General features: G+C 36.8%; 1 protein-coding gene across 1 annotated transcript; it reads right to left on the bottom strand.

Moving 5' to 3' along the window:
- Positions 1 to 16,991: 16,991 nt before the first annotated feature.
- Positions 16,992 to 18,112, bottom strand: OR52B4 (olfactory receptor family 52 subfamily B member 4). The gene is given in 2 exon segments (XM_038004928.2): positions 16,992 to 17,559; positions 17,561 to 18,112. Coding segments are annotated over 2 exon segments (939 nt in total). The 3' UTR covers positions 16,992 to 17,172.
- Between the last annotated feature and the right edge of the window lie 8,317 nt (positions 18,113 to 26,429).

The following is a 26,429-nucleotide window of genomic DNA, read 5'->3' as shown; positions in this document are numbered from 1 at the left end:
AAATAAAGTTAAATAAATACGTGAAGTTCATTTTGTACCAAAGGAAATTCTTGTCATGTAACATTAAGTAAAAATATACTAATCATTATACAACATAGAAATACATGAAAATATGATTAAATAACAAAATGTTTTCTAATATTAATAATTATTTTTATAAGTGTAATTGTTGGTAATTATAATATCATTATATTATATTTTTAGAGAACATATACTGTTGAAATATTACATATATCAATTTAAAATCTAAAATAAATGGAATAGAGAAACAGTAAGTAATGGACTTATATTAGAATCAGAACAATTCCTGAAGTTCTAAAGAGAAGGGAAACATCCAGAGATGTGATTTGACTACATAAAATGTAGGTCCTCCTCTATAACTAGACTTAAAGAATAGATAAAATAAGGAAACCCTTGTGTAAAAAGATTACTTTTTGGGAAAACCGTAAAATGTGAAATATAGTAGATGTTAAATATGAAACAGTTACACTGGTAACTAATTACGATAAACTCTTAAATTTTTATAATTTGCAGTTAGTTAGATTAAAATATGTTTCAAGTATGATAAATACTTGTTAGAAATATGTGTAAAAATAATAGGGTATAAATTATTGAAATAAAAATAAGTTTGATTTCCAAATACATTTAAAAGTTCAAGTAAGAGATAAACAGAATTGTACCATAAAGACAAGAGTCAAAGAGTAAATTCTTTGTGCATTTAAATATTTTTCAAATAGTCTACAATGAGAATTTCATACTTTCACTTTTTAAAATGAAAAATTATTTTCTTGATTTAGTAACTATTATGTTAGTAATGACAGTAGATGCAATAGATACTAGGGAAACGACAAACTTTCACACACACAAATGCTCATACACATGAAAAATATATAACAATATACATTAAAATTTATTAACAATGGATATCTAAGAACATCAATAACTGGTAACCTGTATAATCATTTTATTTCCATTATTCTGTATTGGCTATTCTTAAAGAGTGATGATGATTTATTCAAGTAAATAAATTGAAAAGGGTCAAATATACAGATAATTTTTAAAAAATTTATGATGACCAATTTTATGTCAACCACCAAGATTCTTCCATTAAATTTTACCTCTACTTGCTTTAGCATATGGATGTTCCTTGATGTAAGATGAGGTTATGTCCCTTGATGTATGATGAGGTTATGTCCCAATAAAGTAATCATAAGTTGAAGATATTTAAAGTAAAAATGTATTTAATATACATAATCTATAAGTCATATTAAATCCAAGTAAGACTACCCCAATATGAATTATAATCACATTGTCAAAGTTCAAAAATAAAGATTCTGAAAGTGGCGGGGGAAAGAAACAAATAACTGATGAAAGACATTGAAGAGGACACCGAAAAGAAATGACAAGATATTCCATGTTCATGGATTGGAAGAGCCAATATTGTTAAAATGTCCATACTACCCAAAGCAACCTACAGATTCAATGCAATCACTGTCAAAATATGAATGACATTCTTCACACAAATAAAAAAAAAATCCTACAATGTATACAGAACCACAAAAGAGCCAGAATAGCCAAAGCTATCGTAAACAAAATGAACAAAACTGGCAGAGTCACATTACCTGACTTCAAATTATACTACAGAGCTATAGTAACCCAAACAGCATGGTACTGGCATGAAAACAGACACATAGACCAATGGAACAGAATGAAGATCACAGAAACAAATCCACACACCTACAGTAAACTCATTTTTGACAAAGGTGCCAGGAACATACACCGGGGAAAAGACAGTTTCTTTAACAAATGGTGCTAGGGAAACTAGATATCCACATGCAAAAAAAAAAAAAAAAAAAAAAAAAAAAAAAAAAAAAAAAAAAGACACTAGACTGTATCACTGCATCTTTCACCATATACAAAAATCAAATCAAAATGGAATGAGGACTTTAATACTTCAAGCTAAGAAAGCGCTACAAGAAAACATTGGAGAAACTCTCCCAGGCAATGGTCTGGGCAAAAATTTCTTTCTTTCTTTTTTGTTTTTTTTTTTTGAGACAGAGTCTCGCTCTGTCGCCCAGGCTAGAGTTCAGTGGAGCGATTTCTGCTCACTGCAAGCTCCACCTCCTGGGTTCATGCCATTCTCCTGCTTCAGCCTCCCAAGTAGCTGGGAATACAGGCGCCCGTCACCACGCCCCGCTAATTGTTCTGGGCAAAAATTTATTGAGCAATACCCCACAAGCATAGGCAACCACAACCAAAATGGACAAATACAATCACATCAAGTTAAAAAACTTCTGCACAGCAAAAGAAACATTCAACTAAGTGAAGAGACAACCCACAGAATGGTAGAAAATATTTACAAACTACCTATATAAAAAGGAGTTCATAGACAGAGTATACAAGGAGCTCAGACAACACTATAAGAAAAAAGTCTAAAAATCTGATGAAAAAATAGGCAAAAATTTGAATAGACATTTCTCAAAAGAAGACATACAAATGGCAAACGGGTTTATGAAAACGTGCCTCCTATGAAAGCAATAGCATTGCTTGTCAGAGAAATACAAATTTAAACTACAATGAGATACCACCTCACCCCAGTTAAAATGGCTTTTATCCAAGAGAGAGGCAATAACAAATGCTGGTGAGGATGTGAAGAGAAGCAATCTCTTGTACCCTGTTGGTGGGAATGTAAACTAGTATAACTACTATGGAGAACAGTTTGGAGGTTCCTCAAAACACTAAAAATAGAGCTAGCATGGGATCCAGCAATCCTACTGCTGGGTATACAGCCAAAAGAAAGGAAACCAGCATATGGAAGAGATATCTGCACTCCTATGTTTATTGCAGCACTATTCACAATAGCCAAGATTTGGAAGCAACCTAAATGTCCATCAACAGATGAATGGATAAAGAAAATCTGGTACATGTACACAATGGAGTACTATTATTCTAATATTCAGTACTAATATTCAGCCATAAAAAGAATGAGATCCTGTCATTTGTGACAACATGAATATAACTGGAGATCACTACGTTAACTGAAATAAAGCTTGTGAAGAAAGACAAACGTTACATATTCTCATTTATGCTGGATCTAAAAATCAAAACAACTGAGTTCATGGACATAGAGAGTAGAAGGATGGTTACCAGAGGCTGGGAAGTGTAGTGGGGGTTGGGGAGGAGGTGGGGATGGTTAATGGGTACAAAAAATAGAATGAATAAGACCTACTGTTTGATAGCACAAAAGGGCTATTATAGTTGATAATAATTTGATTGTACATTTGAAACAACTAAAAGAGTAAAAGTGAATTGTTTGTAACACAAAAGATAAATGCTTGAGACGTATACTTCATTCTCCATGATGTAATTACTATGCATTGCCTGCCTGTATCAAAACATATAATGCACCCCATAAATATATACACCTATTATTTATCCACAAAAATTAAAAATAAAGACAAATAAAAGAAGAAATAGCACCAATATACAACCTACCATTGTACCTCAAGAAAATAGAAAAACAAGAGCAAATGCAAAATTAGTGCTGCTTTTTTTAAAGAAACTAGACTACTTTATATTGTTTAAAGATAAACAATGGAAGAGATACACAAAAAGAAGAGTTGATTTGTTGAAAAAATAAACAAAATTGACAAACTGGTAATTAAGAAAAAATTGACAAACCGGTAACTAAGAAAAAAAGAGAAAACTCAAATAAATAAAATGAGAGATTAAAAAGGAGACATTACAACTGACATCGCAGAAGTCATAGAGGATCATAAGACTATTGTGAACAATTATACACCAAATAATTGGGAAATAGAGAAGAAATAGATCAATTCCTGGAAACATAGTACCTACCAAAATTGCATTATGAATAAATGGAAACCTGAACAGACCAATAATGTGCAAGGAGATTGAATCGGTAATAAAAAGTATGCCATCATAAAACCTCAGTATGGCACAGTACAATTTTGTCAAATATTTACAGAAGATTTACTACCAATTCTTCACAAAATATTCTAAAAAACTAAAGAGGAGGGAGTTATTCCCAACTAATTCTAAAAGTCAGCTATACTCAGACACCAAAACCAGACAAGGTTCCAAAAACAAAAGAAGAAAAACTGCAGACCAATATCCCTGAGGAACATAGATACAGTGATCCTCAATAAAATGCTATCAAACTGATTTCAACAGTATATGGAAAAGACTGTTCACCATGATCAAGGGAGAAACATCCTAGGAATGCAAGAATGGTTCAAAATATGAAAATCAATAAATGTGATACATTAAATTAACAGAATGAAGGACAAATATAATCATTTTAATAGACACTGAAAAAGTGTTTCACAAAATTCAACACTCTTCATGATAAAACTGAACAAATTAGGTGTAGAAGGAATGCACCTCAACACAATAAAGGTCATATATGACAAACCCTCAGCTAACATTATACCCAGTGGGGAAAAGTTGAAAGTTTTTTCACTGAAATCGGGAACAAGACAAGGATGCCTACTGACAGTATGTGTATTCAACATAGTACTGGAAGTCCTAGCCAGAGCAATTAGGCAAGAGAAAGAAGTAGAAGACCCTTTCATTGGAAAGGAAGAAGTTAATTTTTCCCTGTTTGCGAATAACACTATCTTATGTGAAGTGTTATTCATATAAAGACTCCACAGAAACTATTAGAACTAATATGCAAATTCAGTAAAGTTGAAGGATAAAAAATCAACAAAAATATTAGTAGTCTTTTTACATGTTAATAGCAAACTATCTGAAAAAGAAATCCAGAAAACTATCCCGTTTACAATAGCTGCAAAAATAAAATAAAATACCTAGACATAAATTTAACCAAGAAGGTGAAATATCTCTACAATGAAACAAAACAAAACAAAACAAAACACTGATTAAAGCATTTGAAGAAGACACAAATAAATGAATATTATATATTCATAAATTAGAAAAATAATATCGTTAAAACATACTACTCAAAACTATATACAGATTCAATGCAATCCCTATCAAAATACCAATGACACTTTTTTACAGAAATAGATAAAACAATCCTAAAAGACTTATAAAACCACACAAACCCCCAAGTAACCAAAGTAATTTTCACCAAAAAGAACAAAGTTGAAGGCATCACATTAACTGGCTGCAAAATATGCAATAAAACTATAGTAACCAAAACATCATGGCACTAGCATAAAAACAGATACATTGACCAATGGAACAGAAATAGGGAGCTAGAAGTATTTCTATGCACTTAGAGACAATACATTTTGGACCAAGTAAGTCACCAAGAACACACATTGGGAAAAGGATAGTCTCTTCAGTAAGTAGGATACGAAGAAGTAGATATTCACATGCAGAATGAAATTAGACCCTTATCTCACCTTATATATAAAAAAAAGTCAAAGAAGATTAAAGCCCTAAACATAAGACCAGAAACCATGAAACTACTAGAAGAAAATACAGGGGAAAGGCTTCAGAGATTGGTGTGGGTAAGGATTTTTTTTGGATATGACCTCAAAATCAAAGATAACAAAAAGCAAAATAGACAAATGAGATTACATTCAAAGAAAAAGATTCTGCACAGCAGAGAAAACAATCAACAAAGTGCAAAGACAACCTATGAAGTGGGAGAAAATCTGTGCAGTCTATATACCTGATATGGCATTAATATCTAAAATTTATAAGGAACTCAAATAACTTGATGGCAAGAAAACAAACAACCGTATTTAAAAAGGGCGAAACACTTGAGTAAACATTTATCAAAGGAAGACATACAAATGGCCAATAGGTCAATAGGTGTATGAAAAAATGTTAAACATCACTGGTGATCAGGGAAATATAAACCAAATCCACAATGAGATATCACTTTGCACCTGTCTTAATGGCTACTATCAAAAAGAAAATAACGAACAGTAAGGATGTGAAGAAAAATGAACTCTTGCACACCGTTGGTGGGAATGTTAATTAGTACAGATATTATGGAAAACACTCTTTAAGGTCCTCAAAATATTAAAAATAGAACTATCATATGATTCAGTAACACCACTATTGAGTATATATCCAAAGGAAATAAAATCAGCGTATCAAAGAGATATTTGTGCTTCCATGTTTATTGCAGCATTATTCACAAAGGCCAAGATATGGAATCACCCTAAGTGTCCATCTACAGATAAAAATGGATAAAGAAAATGTAGTATATATACACAATGGAATACTATTCAGCCATCAAAAAGAACACAATCCTGTGAGTTGCAACATGTTTGAACCTGGAGAGCATTAAGTTAAATAGAGGCACAAAATGACAAATGTTGGATGATCTCACTCATATGTGAGTGAGAAAAAAGTTGATCTCATAGAAGTAGAGAGTAGAATGTTGGTTACCAGAGGTGTGGATGGTTAAGGGAGAGGCAGGGACAGGGAGATGGTGGTCAAAGGATATGTAATTACAGTTAGATAATATATATAATATATTAAACATGTGTCCAGAATAGGCAATTACATAGAGTTAGAAAGTAGATAAGTAATTACCGGGGGCTAGGGAAAGAGAGGAGGAGAATAGGTGGGAGTGGGCAGGAAAAGGAAGAATGACTACTAATGGTTATGAAGTTTTTTTATGTGATGAAAATGTTCTAAAATTGATTGTGGTGATGGTTGCATAACTCTGCGAACATACTAAGACCATTGGATTATAGACTTTATTTATTTCTGTTATTTCTATTTTTTTATTACATTTCAATAGTTTTTGGGGAACAGGTGGTTTTTGGTTACACAGATAAGTTCTTTAGTGGTGATTTCTGAGATTTTGGTGCACTGGTCACCAGAGTTGCATATACTATACCCAATGTGTAGTCTTTTATCCCTCACCTCCTCCCACTCTTCCTCCCACATCCCCAAAGTCTATTATGTAACTCTCATACCTTTGCCTCCTCCTAACTTAGCTCCCACATGTAAGTGAGAACATATAATATGTGATTTTCCACTCTTGAGTTACTTCACTTAGACTAATGATCTCCAACTCCATCCGGGTTGCTGCAAACGCCATTATTTCATTTCTTTTTATGGCTAAGTAGTATTTCATGGTATATATACTACATTTTCTTTATCTACTTGTTGATTGATGGGCATTTAGGCTGGATTATACACTTTAAATGGATGAATTGTATAATATGTAAATTATATCTCGATAAAACTGCTTAAAAGAAAAGAAAAGCCCAGGACTTGATGGTTTCACTCATGGTTTCACTACAAAACATTTAAAGAAGAAAGAAAACCAATCCTTCTCAAACTTTCAAAAAACTGAAGAAGAGGGCAAAATTCCAAACTAATTTTATGAGACTAGGATTACTCTGATACAAAAGACAGACAAGGATCATACAATAAAAGAAAATTACTCTGAGAGCAGAGGCTCACACCTGTAATCCCAATACATTGAGAGGTTGAGGCAGGAGGACCACTTGAGCCCCAAAGTTTGAGACCAACCTAGGCAACATAGTGAGACTGTGTTTCTACAAAAAACAGAAAAAAGTAGCCAGACAGGGTGGTGTATGCCTGTAATCCCAGCTACTTGGGAGGCTGAGGTAGGAGGGTTGCTTGAGCCCAGGAGTTGAGGCTAAAGTGAGCCATGATCACACCACTGCATTCCAGCCTGGGCAACAGAGCGAGATACTGTCTCAAAAAAAAAAAAATTACATGCAAATATCCTCAACAAATATAAACATAGATGCAAAAATCCTCAACAAATACTAGTACACTGAATTCAACAGCATATAAAAATTATCATTCATCAAGATTAAGTGAGATTGATCCATGGGGTAAAGATGTTTCCATGTACACATGTGATATACCGCATTTTTTTTTAATTTTTCTATTATTTATTATTATTATTATACTTTAAGTTCTAGGGTACATGTGCATAACGTGCAGGTTTGTTACATATGTATACTTGTGCCATGTTGGTGTGCTGCACCCATCAACTCGTCATTTACATCAGGTATAACTCCCAATGCAATCCCTCCCCCCTCCCCCCTCCCCATGATAGGCCCTGGTGTGTGATGTTCCCCTTCCCGAGTCCAAGTGATCTCATTGTTCAGTTACAACCTATGATTGAGAACATGCGGTGTTTGGTTTTCTGTTCTTGTGATAGTTTGCTAAGAATGATGGTTTCCAGCTGCATCCATGTCCCTACAAAGGACGTGAACTCATCCTTTTTTATGGCTGCATAGTATTCCATGGTGTATATGTGCCACATTTTCTTAATCCAGTCTGTCACTGATGGACATTTGGGTTGATTCCAAGTCTTTGCTATTGTGAATAGTGCCGCAATAAACATCCGTGTGCATGTGTCTTTATAGCAGCATGATTTATAATCCTTTGGGTATATACCCAGTAATGGGATGGCTGGGTCATATGGTACCTCTAGTTGTAGATCCTTGAGGACTCGCCATACTGTTTTCCATAATGGTTGAACTAGTTTACAATCCCACCAACAGTGTAAAAGTGTTCCTATTTCTCCACATCCTCTCCAGCACCTGTTGTTTCCTGACTTTTGAATGATCGCCATTCTAACTGGTGTGAGATGGTATCTCATTGTGGTTTTGATTTGCATTTCTCTGATGGCCAGTGATGATGAGCATTTTTTCATGTGTCTGTTGGCTGTATGCATGTCTTCTTTTGAGAACTGTCTGTTCATATCCTTTGCCCACTTTTTGATGGTTTTTTTTTTTTTTCTTGTAAATTTGTTTGAGTTCTTTGTAGGTTCTGGATATTAGCCCTTTGTCAGATGAGTAGATTGCAAAAATTTTCTCCCATTCTGTAGGTTGCCTGTTCACTCTGATGGTAGTTTCTTTTGCTGTGCAGAAGCTCTTTAGTTTAATGAGATACCATTTGTCAATTTTGGCTTTTGCTGCCATTGCTTTTGGTGTTTTAGACATGAAGTCTTTGCCCATGCCTATGTCCTGAATGGTACTACCTAGGTTTTCCTCTAGGGTTTTTATGGTATTAGGTCTAACATTTAAGTCTCTAATCCATCTTGAATTAATTTTCATATAAGGAGTAAGGAAAGGATCCAGTTTCAGCTTTCTACTTATGGCTAGCCAATTTTCCCAGCACCATTTATTAAATAGGGAATCCTTCCCTCATTTCTTGTTTCTCTCAGGTTTGTCAAAGATCAGATGGCTGTAGATGTGTGGCATTATTTCTGAGGACTCGGTTCTGTTCCATTGGTCTATATCTCTGTTTTGGTACCAGTACCATGCTGTTTTGGTTACTGTAGGCTTGTAGTATAGTTTGAAGTCAGGTAGCGTGATGCCTCCAGCTTTGTTCTTTTGACTTAGGATTGTCTTGGAGATGCGGGCTCTTTTTTGGTTCCATATGAACTTTAAGGCAGTTTTTTCCAATTCTGTGAAGAAAATCATTGGTAGCTTGATGGGGATGGCATTGAATCTATAAATAACCTTGGGCAGTATGGCCATTTTCACGATATTGATTCTTCCTATCCATGAGCATGGTATGTTCTTCCATTTGTTTGTGTCCTCTTTTATTTCACTGAGCAGTGGTTTATAGTTCTCCTTGAAGAGGTCCTTCACATCCCTTGTAAGTTGGATTCCTAGATATTTTATTCTCTTTGAAGCAATTGTGAATGGAAGTTCATTCATGATTTGGCTCTCTGTCTGTTATTGGTGTATAAGAATGCTTGTGATTTTTGCACATTGATTTTGTATCCTGAGACTTTGCTGAAGTTGCTTATCAGCTTAAGGAGATTTTGGGCTGAGACAACGGGGTTTTCTAAATATACAATCATGTCATCTGCAAACAGGGACAATTTGACTTCTTCTTTTCCTAACTGAATCCCCTTGATTTCTTTCTCTTGCCTGATTGCCCTAGCCAGAACTTCCAACACTAGGTTGAATAGGAGTGGTGAGAGAGGGCATCCCTGTCTTGTGCCAGTTTTTAAAGGGAATTTTTCCAGTTTTCGCCATTCAGTATGATATTGGCTGTGGGTTTGTCATAAATAACTCTTATTATTTTGAGATACATTCCATCAATACCGAATTTATTGGGCGTTTTTAGCATGAAGGGCTGTTGAATTTTGTCAAAGGCCTTTTCTGCATCTATTGAGATAATCATGTGGTTTTTGTCTTTGGTTCTGTTTATATGCTGGATTACGTTTACTGATTTGTGTATGTTGAACCAGCTTTGCATCCCAGGGATGAAGCCCACTTGATCATGGTGGATAAGCTTTTTGATGTGCTGCTGGATTCAGTTTGCCAGTATTTTATTGAGGATTTTTGCATCAATGTTCATCAGGGATATTGGTCTAAAATTCTCTTTTTTGTTGTGTCTCTGCCAGGCTTTGGTATCAGGATGATGTTGGCCTCATAAAATGAGTTAGGGAGGATTCCCTCTTTTTCTATTGATTGGAATAGTTTCAGAAGGAATGGTACCATCTTCTCCTTGTACCTCTGGTAGAATTCAGCTGTGAATCCATCTGGTCCTGGACTTTTTTGGTTGGTAGGCTATTAAGTATTGCCTCAATTTCAGAGCCTGCTATTGGTCTATTCAGGAATTCAGCTTCTTCCTGGTTTAGTCTTGGGAGAGTGTAAGTGTCCAGGAAATTATCCATTTCTTCTAGATTTTCCAGTTTATTTGCATAGAGGTGTTTATAGTATTCTCTGATGGTAGTTTTGTATTTCTGTGGGGTCGGTGGTGATATCCCCTTTATCATTTTTTATTGCGTCTATTTGATTCTTCTCTCTTTTCTTCTTTATTAGTCTTGCTAGCGGTCTGTCAATTTTGTTGATCTATTCAAAAAACCAACTCCTGGATTCATTGATTTTTTGGAGGGTTTTTTGTGTCTCTATCTCCTTCAGTTCTGCTCTGATCTTAGTTATTTCTTGCCTTCTGCTAGCTTTTCAATGTGTTTGTTCTTGCTTCTCTAGTTCTTTTAATTGTGATGTTAGAGTGTCAATTTTAGATCTTTCCAGCTTTCTCTTGTGGGCATTTAGTGCTATAAATTTCCTTCTACACACTGCTTTAAATGTGTCCCAGAGATTCTGGTATGTGGAGTCTTTGTTCTCATTGGTTTCAAAGAACATCCTTATTTCTGCCTTCATTTCGTTATGTACCCAGTAGTCATTCAGGAGCAGGTTACTCAGTTTCCATGTAGTTGAGCAGTTTTGATTGAGTTTCTTAGTCCTGAGTTCTAGTTTGATGGCACTGTGGTCTGAGAGACAGTTTGTTATAATTTCTGTTCTTTTACATTTGCTGAGGAGTGCTTTACTTCCAATTATGTGGTCAATTTTGGAATAAGTGTGATGTGGTGTTGCAGTGGCTGGTACCGGTTGTTCCTTTCCATGTTTAGTGCTTCCTTCAGGGTCTCTTGTAAGGCACGCCTGGTGGTGACAAAATCTCTGAGCATTTGCTTATCTGTAAAGGATTTTATTTCTCCTTCACTTATGAAACTTAGTTTGGCTGGATATGAAATTCTGGGTTTAAAATTCTTTTCTTTAAGAATGTTGAATATTGGCCCCCACTCTCTTCTGGCTTGTAGAGTTTCTGCCGAGAGATCTGCTGTTAGTCTGATGGGCTTCCCTTTGTGGGTAACCCGACCTTTCTCTCTGGCTGCCCTTAAGATTTTTTCCTTCATTTCAACTTTGGTGAATCTGGCAATTATGTGTCTTGGAGTTGCTCTTCTCGAGGAATATCTTTGTGGCGTTCTCTGTATTTCCTGAATTTGAATGTTGGCCTGCCCTATTAGGTTGGGGAAGTTCTCCTGGATGATATCCTGAAGAGTGTTTTCCAATTTGGTTCCATTTTCCCCCTCACTTTCAGGCACCCCAATCAGACATAGATTTGGTCTTTTTACATAATCCCATACTTCTTGCAGGCTTTGTTCATTTCTTTTTCTTCTTTTTTCTTTAGATTTATCTTCTGACTTCATTTCAATCATTTGATCCTCAATCGCTGATACTCTTTCTTCCAGTTGATCGAGTCGGTTACTGAAGCTTGTGCATTTGTCATGTATTTCTCATGTCGTGGTTTTCATCTCTGTCAGTTCATTTATGGCCTTCTCTGCATTAATTATTCTAGTTATCAATTCTTCCACTCTTTTTTCAAGACTTTTAGTTTCTTTGTGCTGGGTACGTAATTCCTCCTTTAGCTCTGAGAAGTTTGATGGACTGGAGCCTTCTTCTCTCATCTCGTCAAAGTCATTCTCTGTCTAGCTTTGATCCATTGCTGGCAATGAGCTGCGTTCCTTTGCAGCGGGAGATGTACCCTTATTTTTTGAATTTCCAGCTTTTCTGCCCTGCTTTTTCCCCATCTTTGTGGTTTTATCTGCCTCTGGTCTTTGATGATGGTGACATACTGATGGGGTTTTGGTGTAGGTGTCCTTCCTGTTTGTTAGTTTTCCTTCTAACAGTCAGGACCCTCAGCTGTATGTCTGTTGGAGATTGCTTGAGGTCCACTCCAGACGCTGTTTGCCTGGGTATCAGCAGCAGAGGCTGCAGAAGATAGAGTATTGCTGAACAGCGAGTGTACCTGTCTGATTCTTGCTTTGGAAGCTTCCTCTCAGGGGTGTACTCCACCGTGTGAGGTGTGGGGTGTCGGTCTGCCCCTAGTGGGGGATGTCTCCCAGTTAGGCTACTCAGGGGTCAGGGACCCACTTGAGCAGGCAGTCTGTCCGTTCTCAGATCTCAACCTCCATGTTGGGAGATCCACTGCTCTCTTCAAAGCTGTCAGACAGAGTCGTTTGCGTCTGCAGAGGTTTCAGCTGCCTTTTTTTTTTTTTTTTTTTTGTTGTTGTTTAGCTGTGCCCTGTACCCAGAGGTGGAGTCTACAGAGACAGGCAGTACTCCTTTAGCTGCTGTGAGCTCCACCCAGTTTAAGCTTCCCAGCGGCTTTGTTTACCTACTTAAGCCTCAGCAATGGTGGGCGCCCCTCTCCCAGCCTTGCTGCTGCCTTGCTGTTAGATTGCAGACTGCTGTGCTAGCAATGAGGAAGGCTCCGTGGGCATGGGACCATCCAGGCCAGGTGTGGGATATACTCTCCTGGTGTGCCCATTTGCTAAGATCCTTGGTAAAGCGCAGTATTGGGGTGGGAGTTACCCAATTTTCCAGGTGTTGTGTGTCTCAGTTCCCCTGGCTAGGAAAAGGGATTCCCTTCCCCCTTGCACTTCCCAGGTGAGGCGATGCCTCGCCCTGCTTCAGCTCTGGCTGGTCGGGCTGCAGCAGCTGACCAGCACCGATTGTCCTGCACTCCCTAATGAGATGAACCCAGTACCTCAGTTGAAAATGCAGAAATCACCTGTCTTCTGTGTCATTCGTGCTGGGAGTTGGAGACTGGAGCTGTTCCTATTCGGCCATCTTGCTCCGCCAATATACCATATTAACAGAATGAAGTACAGAAATCATATGGTGATCTCAATAGATGCAGAAAGTATTTAACAAAATTCAACATTTTTTTTTTTTTTATGAAAAAAGTTCTCAACGAATTACGTATAGAAGGAATGCACCTCCACACAATAAAGGCCATACATGACATACCCTCAGCTAACATCATACTCAGTGAGGAAAAGTTTAAAGCTTTTCCTCAAAGGTCAGGAACATAATAAAAATGCTCACTCTGACCACTTCTAGTTAGCATAGTACTGGAAGTCCTAGCAAGAGCAATTTGGCAGGAGAAAGAAACAAAAGATTTCTAGATGGAAAAGGAGGAAGTTAAATTGTCCCTGGTTTGCAGATGACATGATTGTGATTGTATGCGAAGAAAACCTTATAGACTCCACCAAAAAACTGTTAGCACTGATAAAAATTCAGTAAAGTAGCAAGATAAAAATTAACACATAAAATTAGTAGCTTTTCTATACACTAACAATGAACTATCTAAAAAAGAAATCAAGAACACAATTTCATTTATGATAGCATTAATAAGAATAAGTTACTTAGGAATATATTTAGCCAAGGAAGTGAAACCCTGTACACTGAAAACTATAAAACACTGATGAAGGAAATTGAAGAAGACACAAATAAATGGGAAGATATCCTCTGTTCATGGATTGGAAGAACTAATATTGTTAAAACATCCACACTACCCAAAGCAATCTGCAGATTCAATGTAGTCCCTATCAAAATACCAATGACATTCTTCACAGAAGTGGAAAACACAACCTTAAAATTATTATGGAACCACATAAGACCTTGAATAGCCAAAGCATTCTCAAGTAAAAAAATGAAAAATAAAAACCAAAAACCAAAACTGGAGGTATAATAATACCTGACTTCAATATACTACAAAATATATTACAAAGCTATAGTAATTAAAACAGCAAGGCACTAACATTAACAAAAGGACACAAAGACCAATGGAGCAGACTAAAGAGCCTAGGTATAATTCCACACATTAGTAAAATTGACTTTTGCCAAAAGTGGCAAGAAAAAACAAGAGGGAAAATTAGTCTCTTTAATAAATTGTATTGGGATAACTCAATATCCACAAACAAAAGAATAAAATTAGATCCTTATCTCACTCTACATACAAAAATTAAGTCAAAATGGATTAAAGGCTTAACTGTGAGACTGGAAACTCTAAAACAACTAGTAGAAAACACAGGGGAAAAGCTTCATGACATTGGTCTGGGCAATAACTTTTTGAATAAGAATCCAAAAACATAGGCAACAAAAATGAAAATTGGCAGAATTATTTAAAACTAAAAAAATTCCGCATAGGCAGGAAATAACAGAGGAAAAAGATAATCTTTTGAATAGGAGAAAATATTTGCAAACCTTCATCTGATAAGGGGTTAATAGCCAAAATATATAAATAATTCAAATAACCCAATAATAAGAAATAAACTTCTTAAAAAATGGGCAAAGTACCTAAATAGGCAATTCTCAAAGAAGACATACAAATGGCCAGTAGGTAAATGAAGAAAAAAGAAAGGTCAACAAAACTAATCATCAGGGAAATGCAAATTGAAACCACAATGAGATATCACCTCATACAAATTAGAATGACTATTAACAAAAAGACAAAAGATAAAAAGTGTTGGAGAGAATGGGGAGAAGGGGAACCCTTGCACATTGTTGGTGGGAATGTTAGATAGTATAAGTATGATGGAAAACAGTATGGACATTCATCAAAAAATTAAAAATAGAACTATCTGTGATCCATCTATCTCACTACTGTGTATATACCCAAATATATGAAATCAGTATGTTGAAGACATATTCATTCTCATGTTCGTTGCAGCACTATCCACAATATCCCAGATATGGACTCAAAATAAGTGTCTATCGATGGATGAATGGATACAGAAAATGTAGTATATACACATAATGGAATACTATTCAGCCTTATAAAAGAAAGAAATTCTGCCATTTGCAATAACAGGTATGAATTTAGAGGACATAATGTTAAATGAAGTAAGCCAGGCACAGAAAGACAAATACCCCATTATCTCACTCACATGTTGAACACACAGAAGTAGAGTAGAATTGTGGCTAGGACCCTGGGGTGGGGTAAAGGGTTGAGGATGGAGAGATGTTGGTCACAGAACACAAAAGTTCAGTTAGATAAGAGAACTAAGTTCAAGAGATCTATTGTACAACATGGTGACTACAGTTAAAAGAGATGTATTTCATTCTTGAAAATTGCTAAGATAGCAGGTTTTAAATTTTCTTACCACAACAAATGAGGTAATGTATATGTTAATTAGCTCAATTTACCCATTCCACAATGTATACATATTTTAAAACATGTTGTACACGATAAATATAATTTTGTTTTTCAATAAAAAAGAAAATTAAAAAAAAAATTTATAAAAGGGAAAAATTAGATTATAGACTACAACTATAGTATAGTCGCTATTCTACATATTTATCATATTATAATATTTTGCAAATAGATACAGGAATTGATACAGATGAAAATAAATACAAATACAGATTCAGATACAGATACAGATATATAGACATGTACATTTATAAACAAAGAGGTATAGCTATATATAACAAATTTTAACAGTAAAATTGCTTGAGAGCTCTAAGATTGTAGTTTTATGAGCTCCATTTCAAGTTTGTTTTTTCACAATTTCTAATGCTTCCTAGAAGGAACATAGACTTTTAATAAAATAAGTATTAAAAATATGAGCAATATGCTATTTTTCTCATAAAAAATTATCAACTATAATACACTGAGAAGGAATTGTGATTGGAGAAAATGTCAGAGGAGATGACATGAGAATTAGATATGAAAGGAGGAATAAGAGTTTTCCACAAGTTGATGGAGGTTATTTCAAGAGAAGGCAGAGTACCTGAAGAGTATGGTATAACCTGAGAAAACTGACAAATTAATGGCCTGATGCATCTGAAGTTCAGGTTGCATAGAAGGTATTGGGAAGTGTGGTTGTAAAAACACTCAGAATTCATGTGAATAAACATCTTGAATGTCCTCCTGAGGAGATCATTGAAGAACACAGCCTGACACTGAGAATGAAGGAGTTCCCTTTCTTCAGCATTTCCCCAGCACACACCACACCTTCAGAAACCACAGGTGATTCCCCAACACAAAAATGATCAGACTCAGGTTCCTCAAGAGTTGTTCTGCAAAATATGAATCACACAATTTATTTGCAATTCTCTATTATAGACATTCATGTTCATAGGATATAAATTATAACATAATAGAAATAAATGGAAAACCTAGGAATCACTGATTCTAAGAATGTCACTTAGCTGGAATGAAGGACATAAAAGAGTGGAGGTTTGTACGTGATTTTACAGGAATACAACATATCTCAGAGCTTCAGAAACTCAGTAGAGGACAGCTGAACAAATTCCAATGCCAAAGCACTGTTCCCACTTTATCTATTTCCAAAGATCATGATAGTGTTGTCCTATTAAGGATACATGACTTCTGAAAAATCAATCTATTCTCTCCCAGGCTCTGTGCAGGAGGTAGTTTGTTCAGTCAAACATTGCATTGCTGTCCTAGGTTCTTTAAAAAACGGAAGAGTAAGCCCTGCAACTTCCCAGTTGACCTTGCTCCAGACATCGTACTCACTGAGTTATTTCCTACTGTGTCAACTGACCTCTCCCATCTACCACTTCCACACCCACTTACCAGATAGCTAGAGATTCTGAAAACTCAATTCTTAAACCAAAGTTATTTCTGTTTTATAAACAAAGAATGAACCACCTGTTCCTGGATTTGCTTGGTTTTGATCCCATAAATAATGGGATTCAGCATAGGTGGAACCAGAAAGCAGACATTAGCCAATGGGATGTGGATACAATATGGAATGTGGTGTCCAAACCTCTAGGTAAGGACTGTGAAGATGCCAGACCCATGAAAGAGGATGATGATGCAAACATGGGAGCCACATGTGTTGAGAGCTTTGTGGCGAGCATCTGGAGAAGGCGTGTGGAAGACAGCATGGAGAATCAGCATATAGGAAATTAGTACAACATCTAAGACCACCGTTGACATTAGAATGGAAAACCCATACTAAATGTTTATTCGAATGTCATTACATGCATATTTGGCTAGGCCCAATGTGTTCACAAAAGGTGTGTGGAATAATATTATTCTGGCAGAAAGTCAATCTTTTTAAAAGAAATATGATAGGGAAAATTGTACCGTAACTTCTCAGGGAGACAGTCATACAAATTTTCTTAATCAGAGCATTTATAAGAATGGTGGTGTACCTCAGTGGGTAGCATATGGCAATGTAGTGGTCAAAGGCCATCACTAGCAAGATCCCTGACTCAGAGATGAAGGTGGAATGGATGAAGAAGAGCTGAGTGATGCAACGATCCAGGGAGATGTCCCCAGCATGGAACCAGAAGATAGCTAAGGCCTGAGGAATGGTGCACGTGGAGAGGACAAGGTCTGCTCCAGGCAGCATGCAGAGGAAGAGGCACATGGGTTCATGGAGGCTGCGCTTTGTGAGGATAATGAAGATGAGCAGGCTGTTCCCAAGAAGGGCGGTGACATAAGAAATGAAGAATGGGATAGAAATCCACATGTGCTGGTCCTCTAGGCAGGGGATGCCCAGCAAGTTAAAGACTGTGTGACTAGTGCCACTGTGGTTTGCAGTAGGCATAGCTGGGAACTTTCAGAACCTCACCTCCTACTCACAGAGGCAGAAGAAGATAACATCTCCAACATTCTTTGCAATGTCACCAGGAGATTTGGCATATTCCATAATCTCCATAACAAACACGCAAATATGAAAGGTGGTGGTCTATACTCTAATGAATGATAGTCAGACAATATCTCCAAGTAATCAGAATAAGAGACATTATTGTATGCACTTTAATTATGAATGGAGGATTATGAATATACAGAGGAAATTATTATTTCTGTGTGGGAAAGCTGAATAAGGTGACACTTAAAATTGAGTAGTTTATCATAAAGTTAATAATGAAGAGAGAAAGGAAGTATCATAAGAAAAGGTGAGTGTACAGATCAATGCACAGGATGTTTCTGAAATATTTTCAGGCCAGGGTGGCTGGTGCATAAGGAGTACTGAGGAGAACAAGGGAAGTGATGGTATAGGCAGGATTTTCCTGAATGTGAAGGGCTTTGATCACAACTTCACTCTTAGGCCCCATCCTTTACACAGGGGCAGTCATTAGTTTAGAAAGATGACCTGTTGATGTTTGTTGGAACATTGATTGCTTGAAGACACTGAAGCCTAAAAGGCCAGTGCTGTTCCAGGAATGGAAAATACCTTATTGTATTACAGTCACAGGAGAATTTAGCTAATGTTTATTAAGCATCACTTTATGCCAGGGGCTGTAGTATGTACAGTGCACTTCATATGTTCTTAATGCAGGGAGTAGACATCCATTCTTAGAACTGGCTAGTATCCTTATTTCACACTTAAGGAAAGTGAGTCTTAGACAATATGAATAACTTGCTACTTGTCACAAAGCAGCAATTGATAGAAATGAGATTTGAAACCTCTGACTTCACCACATACAGTTTGCTTACTTATGAAGAGGGTCAAGGCACCTCTTTATCTGAGACGAGGCACTCCTTGTGCTCACACCCCAGGGAACTAGGCTTAGAAGTGACTGAAATTAGGTAAAGAGTTATTTCTGGGGAATGAGGAGGGGTTGCAGTTCTCGATATTTGAGAAATTCTCCTGTTGGTAGAAATGAACATGTAACTTCATCATTTACTTCCTAGCATATTTTTCTTGACTCATTAGTGGATTCATTCACCAGGCATATTTGAGCATTGACTATTTTTCCCTGCATCATGCCATGTGCCTGAGTCCTAAATAGGTTTATGGTTTCAGAGAATGGTGAGCTTGTGAGTAAATAGGTTTACTGGTGTGCATAAGGAGTACTGAGGAGAACAAGGAGGCTTCGGAGAGTGCCTTCTGAGAAGAGAGCCATATTGAATCCCATTTTCAATGGAATGAAGAAATGGAGACAAATAATAAAATGCACTCTTCATGGGGTTTCTGAGGATATTAAATAAAGGAGTATCTTAAAATATTTAGTTGTTGGCTAAGATATATCTTATGATCAGTAATATTTTTTCTTCCATTCTAGTTCACACTCTTGGTGCATCCCCTTCTTTCTTTCTGGGGGGGATAATTGGCTCTTAGTTATTTTTCACACTTGCTAGGATGCCCTGGCTGCCTCCACAAAGCTCTTTCCAATGTGTGGCTTGGGGCAGGTGACTACAGTTCCCTGCCATTTGCAGGGCTTCTTTCATATTATGCCACGAGTTGTTTGCAGCCTACATCAATATATTTTATGTTTTCTCATGGTGCCTACTAACTACTGGATTGCTTCTTTTTTCTGCCCTTTAGTAAATTCCATCTAGCCCACGTTCTCTTACCCTCGCTTCTCAGATCCTCATCTTTCACTTCTGCCATAAGCGGAGACTTGTGCCTCTGGTATGTATATATGTATATATATATATATTTACCACATATTTCAACATTCTCTAAGAGTCCTTTTACCTCTGGCCTGTATGATATAACACCAGCCTGGTTCTTACCTTATTTCTGGAACCAGTACCATCCATAAATGTCTAATTCACTCACTGGCCTCAGACTGAGACTTCAATACCAGAAACGACATCTGTGATAAAATTCAGCCTGTTGGGGGCCAGGAGTTGGGCTGTTTATCTTCTTTCAGAAGAAACCTTGAGGGAAGCACTTCTGCCACGCTCTCTAGGGAAAGAGCTATTTCCACCAGCCTTGCCCTCTTCCCAAGTAGGCTGAGTCTCTAAAACCACTTCCCACCTCCGGCCCTCCGTTCCTCCTGCTCCTTTTCTCTTTTGCTTTTCTCAAGATGCTCTGATACAAAATCCTTTCCCACCTAATCTAGCCTTACAACAGCCTGTTAAAACAAATGTTAAACCAATTTTTAATAGGCATATGAAGTCTGATGATTAATATGTGTTGATGATTTTTCTTCATGAAAAGTATAATGTTGAAGTTATATTGATCTCCCTGGCTTTGTAAGTTTTAACTTTCACAGTCATGAATAATGATGCTTAATGGTTAATAGAAAACATGTGAGTCATGATTATTTTGGGCACGTTTGTATTTCATTGTTTGTCTTGACTGTTTATTTTTTTTGTTTTTACTTTTTCTTAATTTTCAGTTTGATTGTGATGTGCCAAGGCATAACTTTCTTTGTTTTTATCCTCCTTGATGTTTGCTTAGCTTTTTGAATATGTAAATATATGAGTTTTAACTAACTTGGAAAATTTTAGTAATTATTTCTTAAATTTTTTTTATCCCATTCTGTCTCACATTTCACTTTGGGACCCAAAGCAAACTATTTTTAGACCTTTTGACATTGTTTCACCAGTACCTGTGGCCTATTCATTTATTTTTCTGTTCTTTTTCCTACTTCTTTAGTTGGATAATTCTACTGATGCATCTCATATTTAATTATTAGGAGAGGGCTACTCGGTCTAAGGTAAATGCATTTGTAGATTTGTTAGGTATTAACGATATAACACCATAAGGGTTGTGCCAGTTTTTCATTACCACCAGCAATTCATGAGCATGTCTTTTCCCTCCTGACCTTGCTAGCAGGGTATGTTGTCAAGCTTTTGAATATTTGCCAGTCTGATAGTGTGGCTGAAGTGTGGTTGAGCAGCCACAAAAATGGCCACTAACAATTCCTCCCTCTTCTGAACACATGCACCGTTCCTCCATCATGACATGTTGTTTATTACTCATCTCCTGGAATCTAGGATGGCCTTATGACTTGCTTTGACTAATAGAATAAGGTCGAAGTTATGCATTTGAATTCTGGAGTATATACTTTCAGAGGCCTTGTAACTTTCATTCTGTCGTCTTGGAGGCCACCAGCCATGTAAATAGCTTATGATAGACAAATAAATAAGAGACCTTATGGTGAGAGATGCCATTGAGGGCAACTGAGGCACAGCAGCTGACAACCATAAAGGCAAGGATTTTGCTTTGTTTACTTATTTGCATTGTAGACTTCAATTCTGCTTGGCATACTATAGGAACACAATAAATATGTATTGACTGAAAATATTATTGAATAAATAAACTGATACTATGAATGATAGAATTATGTGACATCAGTTGCTGGATGTAAATTTTAAGGTGCTTAGGTACCATAAAGCCTGGAGATTCTCCAGCTAGAGACATCTGGTAGAGTGAGTTTTGGAATGCTGGAATGGTGTAGGATGATGCCAGGAGATACTATTTGGGGCCTATCTCATTGTTCAGTTGCAGAAAAGCCTTTCTTAAGAATTTCCAGCCAGGCGCGGTGGCTTACACCTGTAATCCCAGCACTTTGGGAGGCCGAACGGGCAGATCACCTGAAGTCAGGAGTTCGAGACCAGCCTGACTAATATGATGCAACCCGTTTCTACTAAAAACACAAAAATTAGCTGGGCGTGGTGGCATGCACCTGTGATCCCAGCTACTCGGGAGGTTGAGGCAGGAGAATCACTTGAACCCAGGAAGCAGAGGTTACAGTGAGCCGAGATTGCGCCATTGCACTCCAACCTGGGCAACAGAGCAAAATTCCATCTAAAAAAAAAAAAAAAATTTAACCTTTGGGCAGTAACTAAGGCAGTTAGGCATTTTGCTGTAGGAGACCTTTCCAACAGTATTTCCCATTTCATGTTTCACAATTATTCCTCAAATACAGAACATAATTCATTATTTACCCCCGCTTTTGTCATTCTATGCCCTTCTACCTCTGAGTCCTTATTCTTGATTTTTTTGCCGGGAATATCCTCCTTATTTGACTGATTGGTGAATGTGTACTTAGATCTCAAGAATCATCTGACATCTTAGCTCATTCATAGAGCATGTTGTAACCGTCCTTATACTAGGTAGCTTAAGATGATACTTTTTCTAATTAATTTTTTAAATTGACAAGTACCCCAATCAGACTTTGTTCATTTCTTTTTCTTCTTTGTAGAGACATGGATGCAGCTGGAAACCATCATTCTTAGCAAACTATCACAAGAACAGAAAACCAAACACCGCATGTTCTCACTCATAGGTGGGAACTGAACAATGAGATCACTTGGACTTGGGAAGGGGAACATCACACACCGGGGCCTATCATGGGGAGGGGGGAGGGGGGAGGGATTGCATTGGGAGTTATACCTGATGTAAATGAGGAGTTGATGGGTGCTGACGAGTTGATGGGTGCAGCACACCAATATGGCACAAGTATACATATGTAACAAACCTGCACATTATGCACATGTACCCTAGAACTTAAAGTATAATAATAAAAAAAAATCAAAAAAAAATTGACAAGTAGTTTTATACAATATGATGCTTTGATATACATATACATTGTGGAATGGCTAAATTAAGCTATTAATATATGCATTAGCTTACATAACCTTTTTGTGGCGAGAACACTTGAAATCTACTCTATTCCCATTTTTCAAATATATATCATAATTAATTATTGTACACCATGGTGTACACTAGATCTCTTGTACTTATTCTTTCTAACTAAAATTTGTGTCTTTTGACCAATATCACTCCAGTCTTTCCCACCCCACAGCCTCTTGTGACTACCATTACACTCTTTGCTTTTATGAGTTCAACATTTTTAGATTCTGTATGTAAATAAGATCATGCTGTATTTGGCTTTTGGTGCCTGCCTTATTTCTCTTGACATAATGGCCTCTGGGTTCATCCATGTTGTTGTCAATGACAGGATTTCCTTCCTTTATAAGGCCAAATGGTATTCCATTGTGTATATATCTCACATTTTCACTAGCCTTTCATATGTTGATGGTCACCTACGTTGATTTGATATTTTGGCTACTATGAATAATGCTGCAACAAACATGGGCATACAGATATCTTTTTGAAATATCAGTTTTCTATCCTTTGAATATATACCCGGTGGTGAGGTTATTGGATCATATGGTAGCTCTATTTTAAATTTTTTAGAAACCTCTGTACTGTTTTCCGTAATAGCTGTACTGTAATAATTTATACTTTGCCTACATTTATTGTGAGGGAATCTGGAAGACAGACATACAACATTAGGAGTAGGAGAAGGTAAGAAACATGAGTTTCAAAGGAGTAGTAGCTTCTAAAAGAAAGTGAATGAGCATTAGTATAGAACAAAGCCTGGAAAATGTTTTGGTATCTGCAGTAAAAATGCCCCCCAAATAGGTGTAAATGTTTAAGATATTAAGGGCTCCCACAGGTTCTAAATAAATGGCACCAAAATGCTAATGGAGGAAAACACTTAATGAGGAGGCTTTGCTTTTTCATTTTTATTTATTTATTTTTTCACTCTGTACTGTAAATTCCACAATGGCACCTGTCTTCACTCCTGTATATCAATGTGGCCTGGCACAGGGTAGGTTTCAAGTTGAAAAATTTTGACTTCTCTGCAAAAAATATTTGTAAATAATTATTAAAATATTAAAAATTTCCATCAATAATACCCTATACAACATAAAATGAAGACGTTGCCATAACAATTTTCTTCTTTTGAATATCAAATATTTAATTAGAATAATCCAGAACACCTACAAAACTTCATATATAAGTATATTCATGACAGAATATTTTTAATAGAGAGTAATGGAAGCTATATAAACGTTCAACAATAAGGGAAGGATGTAAACATATTATGGCATGTCACCAATGTGAAATATTTAGTCACCCATTCTATCTCAAGAAATATATATAGAGTACTATGTACGTGGCATTGTGCTATACTGGAGACAAATGCAGCGTGTTAATGGACCTGTGTAGTGATAAAAGTGTACTGTATTTGAGATTTCGGCTAAACAAGTAGATTTTAGCTACTCTTGCCACAAAAACTAGCAAAAATTCAGTAACTTTGTAAGCTAATAAATATGTTAATTTGTTTCACTTTAGTAACCATTTTACTATGTATACTTATTGCATAACATTATGTTGTATACCTTAGACATACACAATAAAATTTATTTTAAAAAGTAAGAACGATTTCTTGAAATGGGAAAGAATAAAGGAGCTATGTGGGTCATAAAACACTTATTTCCTTGAAAAAGTTCTATATTATGAAATTAAAGAGTATAGTAAATGTAAGACAACATAAAAATAAATAAATAGGGGGTAAGCTTAGGAGGCTATCAATGAAAATGTTCTATGCATTATAGAATCAAAGCATTAGTTCCATAGACAAAATTATAGAAACACATTTTAAATGGACTTGATTTTGTTTAGCATTCTACTATGGTGCTGTCAATATAGTCAGCACTTAACCCATATTGGTGGAATTGATGGAGAATGAGTAAATGAATGCTTGAGAAAATCTGTAGGATTTCAGCTCCTGAAGTGTTTCTGTGCCTTCTGGAAGTCAGGGTTGAAGAGGATGGTAGGGAACAAGCTTTGGGGACTTGCTGAAGGTCTTTAGTCACATTTCCACTCTCTGCCCTGACCTTCTCCCTCTGAAACCACTCTCTCACCAAACTCATGGAGCCTCTCAAGCATGCTTTTCATGGTGAGCTCCCAGCATCCATGCAGTGAAAGAGTTAAGAGCTTTACAGTGATATCACTGGAAGTAGAGGAGCTCCTAGGGGAGAAGAAAGTCATGTGAATAAGACCGTGGTCCCTGAAGATGCTGAGAGAAAGAATAGTTTGTCCTGCAGTTTCTCCTCCAGCTTGGTCCACTGGTCACTGTACACAGTCTATGGTGTGGAGACACTCTGGGATCAAGACAGGGGCATGGCTCCAGTTGGCAACTCCTGATAACTGAGACAGGCTCTTTGGGGTGAGGAGAGGTATAAGGTGGCACTGACAGCATAGCCTGGTGCTTCTGTGGGCCCTACCTATGGGCATGAACCATGGGGTTTGACTGAGTGTGGGGATAAAGGAGGTGAGAGAAATATTGAGTTTATTGATGAGAAACAATGATGAATTGCCTTCATCATTTGGCCACTCTATAGAAGTCATATTTGGAATTCTTTATCCCCTGAGAACAGAGTCAGAGAGAGTGGACCAACATGTTACTACAGAAGATTTGTGGCCTCCTGGAAATACTAGTGAAATGAGAGGCAAGAGGCTTGCTTCTAGACTTCCTTAACTCATTTCCTCTGTAACCTTGGGAAAATTGCCTTCCTTTCTGGGCTCTTATAGTTACACGACAAGATTATTCTAAAGCAGGAGTTGGGAAACATTTTTGGTACAGGCCTAGAGTAAATACTTTAGGCTTCAGAAATGGTCTGCTTAACTCTGTTCCACAAGAGCTCTCACAAATGATATGTAAACAAATGGAAATGGCTGTGTTCCAATAAAACTTTATTTACAAAAGCAGGTAATGGGCAGGAATTGGCCCATAGGCTGAAGTTTGAAGATCCCTGGAATTAAGTCCCAACCCATATATTTTATGTCTCTCATTCAAGGTTAGGAGGTTCAAGATTGGAACTGGGGAAGCTCAGGGGTGTTGCCCTGTGAATTGTGCTTCTGTGACAGTCCCCTCTTCTGGCATAGGCTAGGGATTTTAAGACTGGAGGCAGGGGTAAGAGGGATTCAAAATGGGATGACTTAGATAAGTCATAAATTATCTGTGTAGGAGTAAGTTTGGGTAATTAATGACTATGTGTGAATTTGTGAGGGTACAAATATGCAGGAAATGTTAAAAGTATGTGTGTGTGAAGTGTCAGAGTGAAGGGCTGTTTGTGTGAACTGTAAAAATGTCAGTATGTAAATCTTCATTAAAATTTGTGAGAGTGAATATATGTAATGGTGACTGTAAGAATGAACATGTGTGAAATATGCACCTGAATGGAAGAGTGTGTGACTGTGTGTGTGTATGTGTGTATGTGTGTGTGTATTTTCAGCTGGCAGAGATGGAATCTGACCCAGGCAGGTCTGACTTGAAAGCTCTTATTTTTCCTATGTTCACTGTCTTACATGTTCTAGAAGTTGT

This window comes from Chlorocebus sabaeus, chromosome 1, assembly GCF_047675955.1.
Source record: "Chlorocebus sabaeus isolate Y175 chromosome 1, mChlSab1.0.hap1, whole genome shotgun sequence".
NCBI lineage: Eukaryota > Metazoa > Chordata > Mammalia > Primates > Cercopithecidae > Chlorocebus > Chlorocebus sabaeus.
Note: the sequence above shows the minus strand (reverse complement) of the source record. Positions and strands in the feature narration are given on the sequence as shown.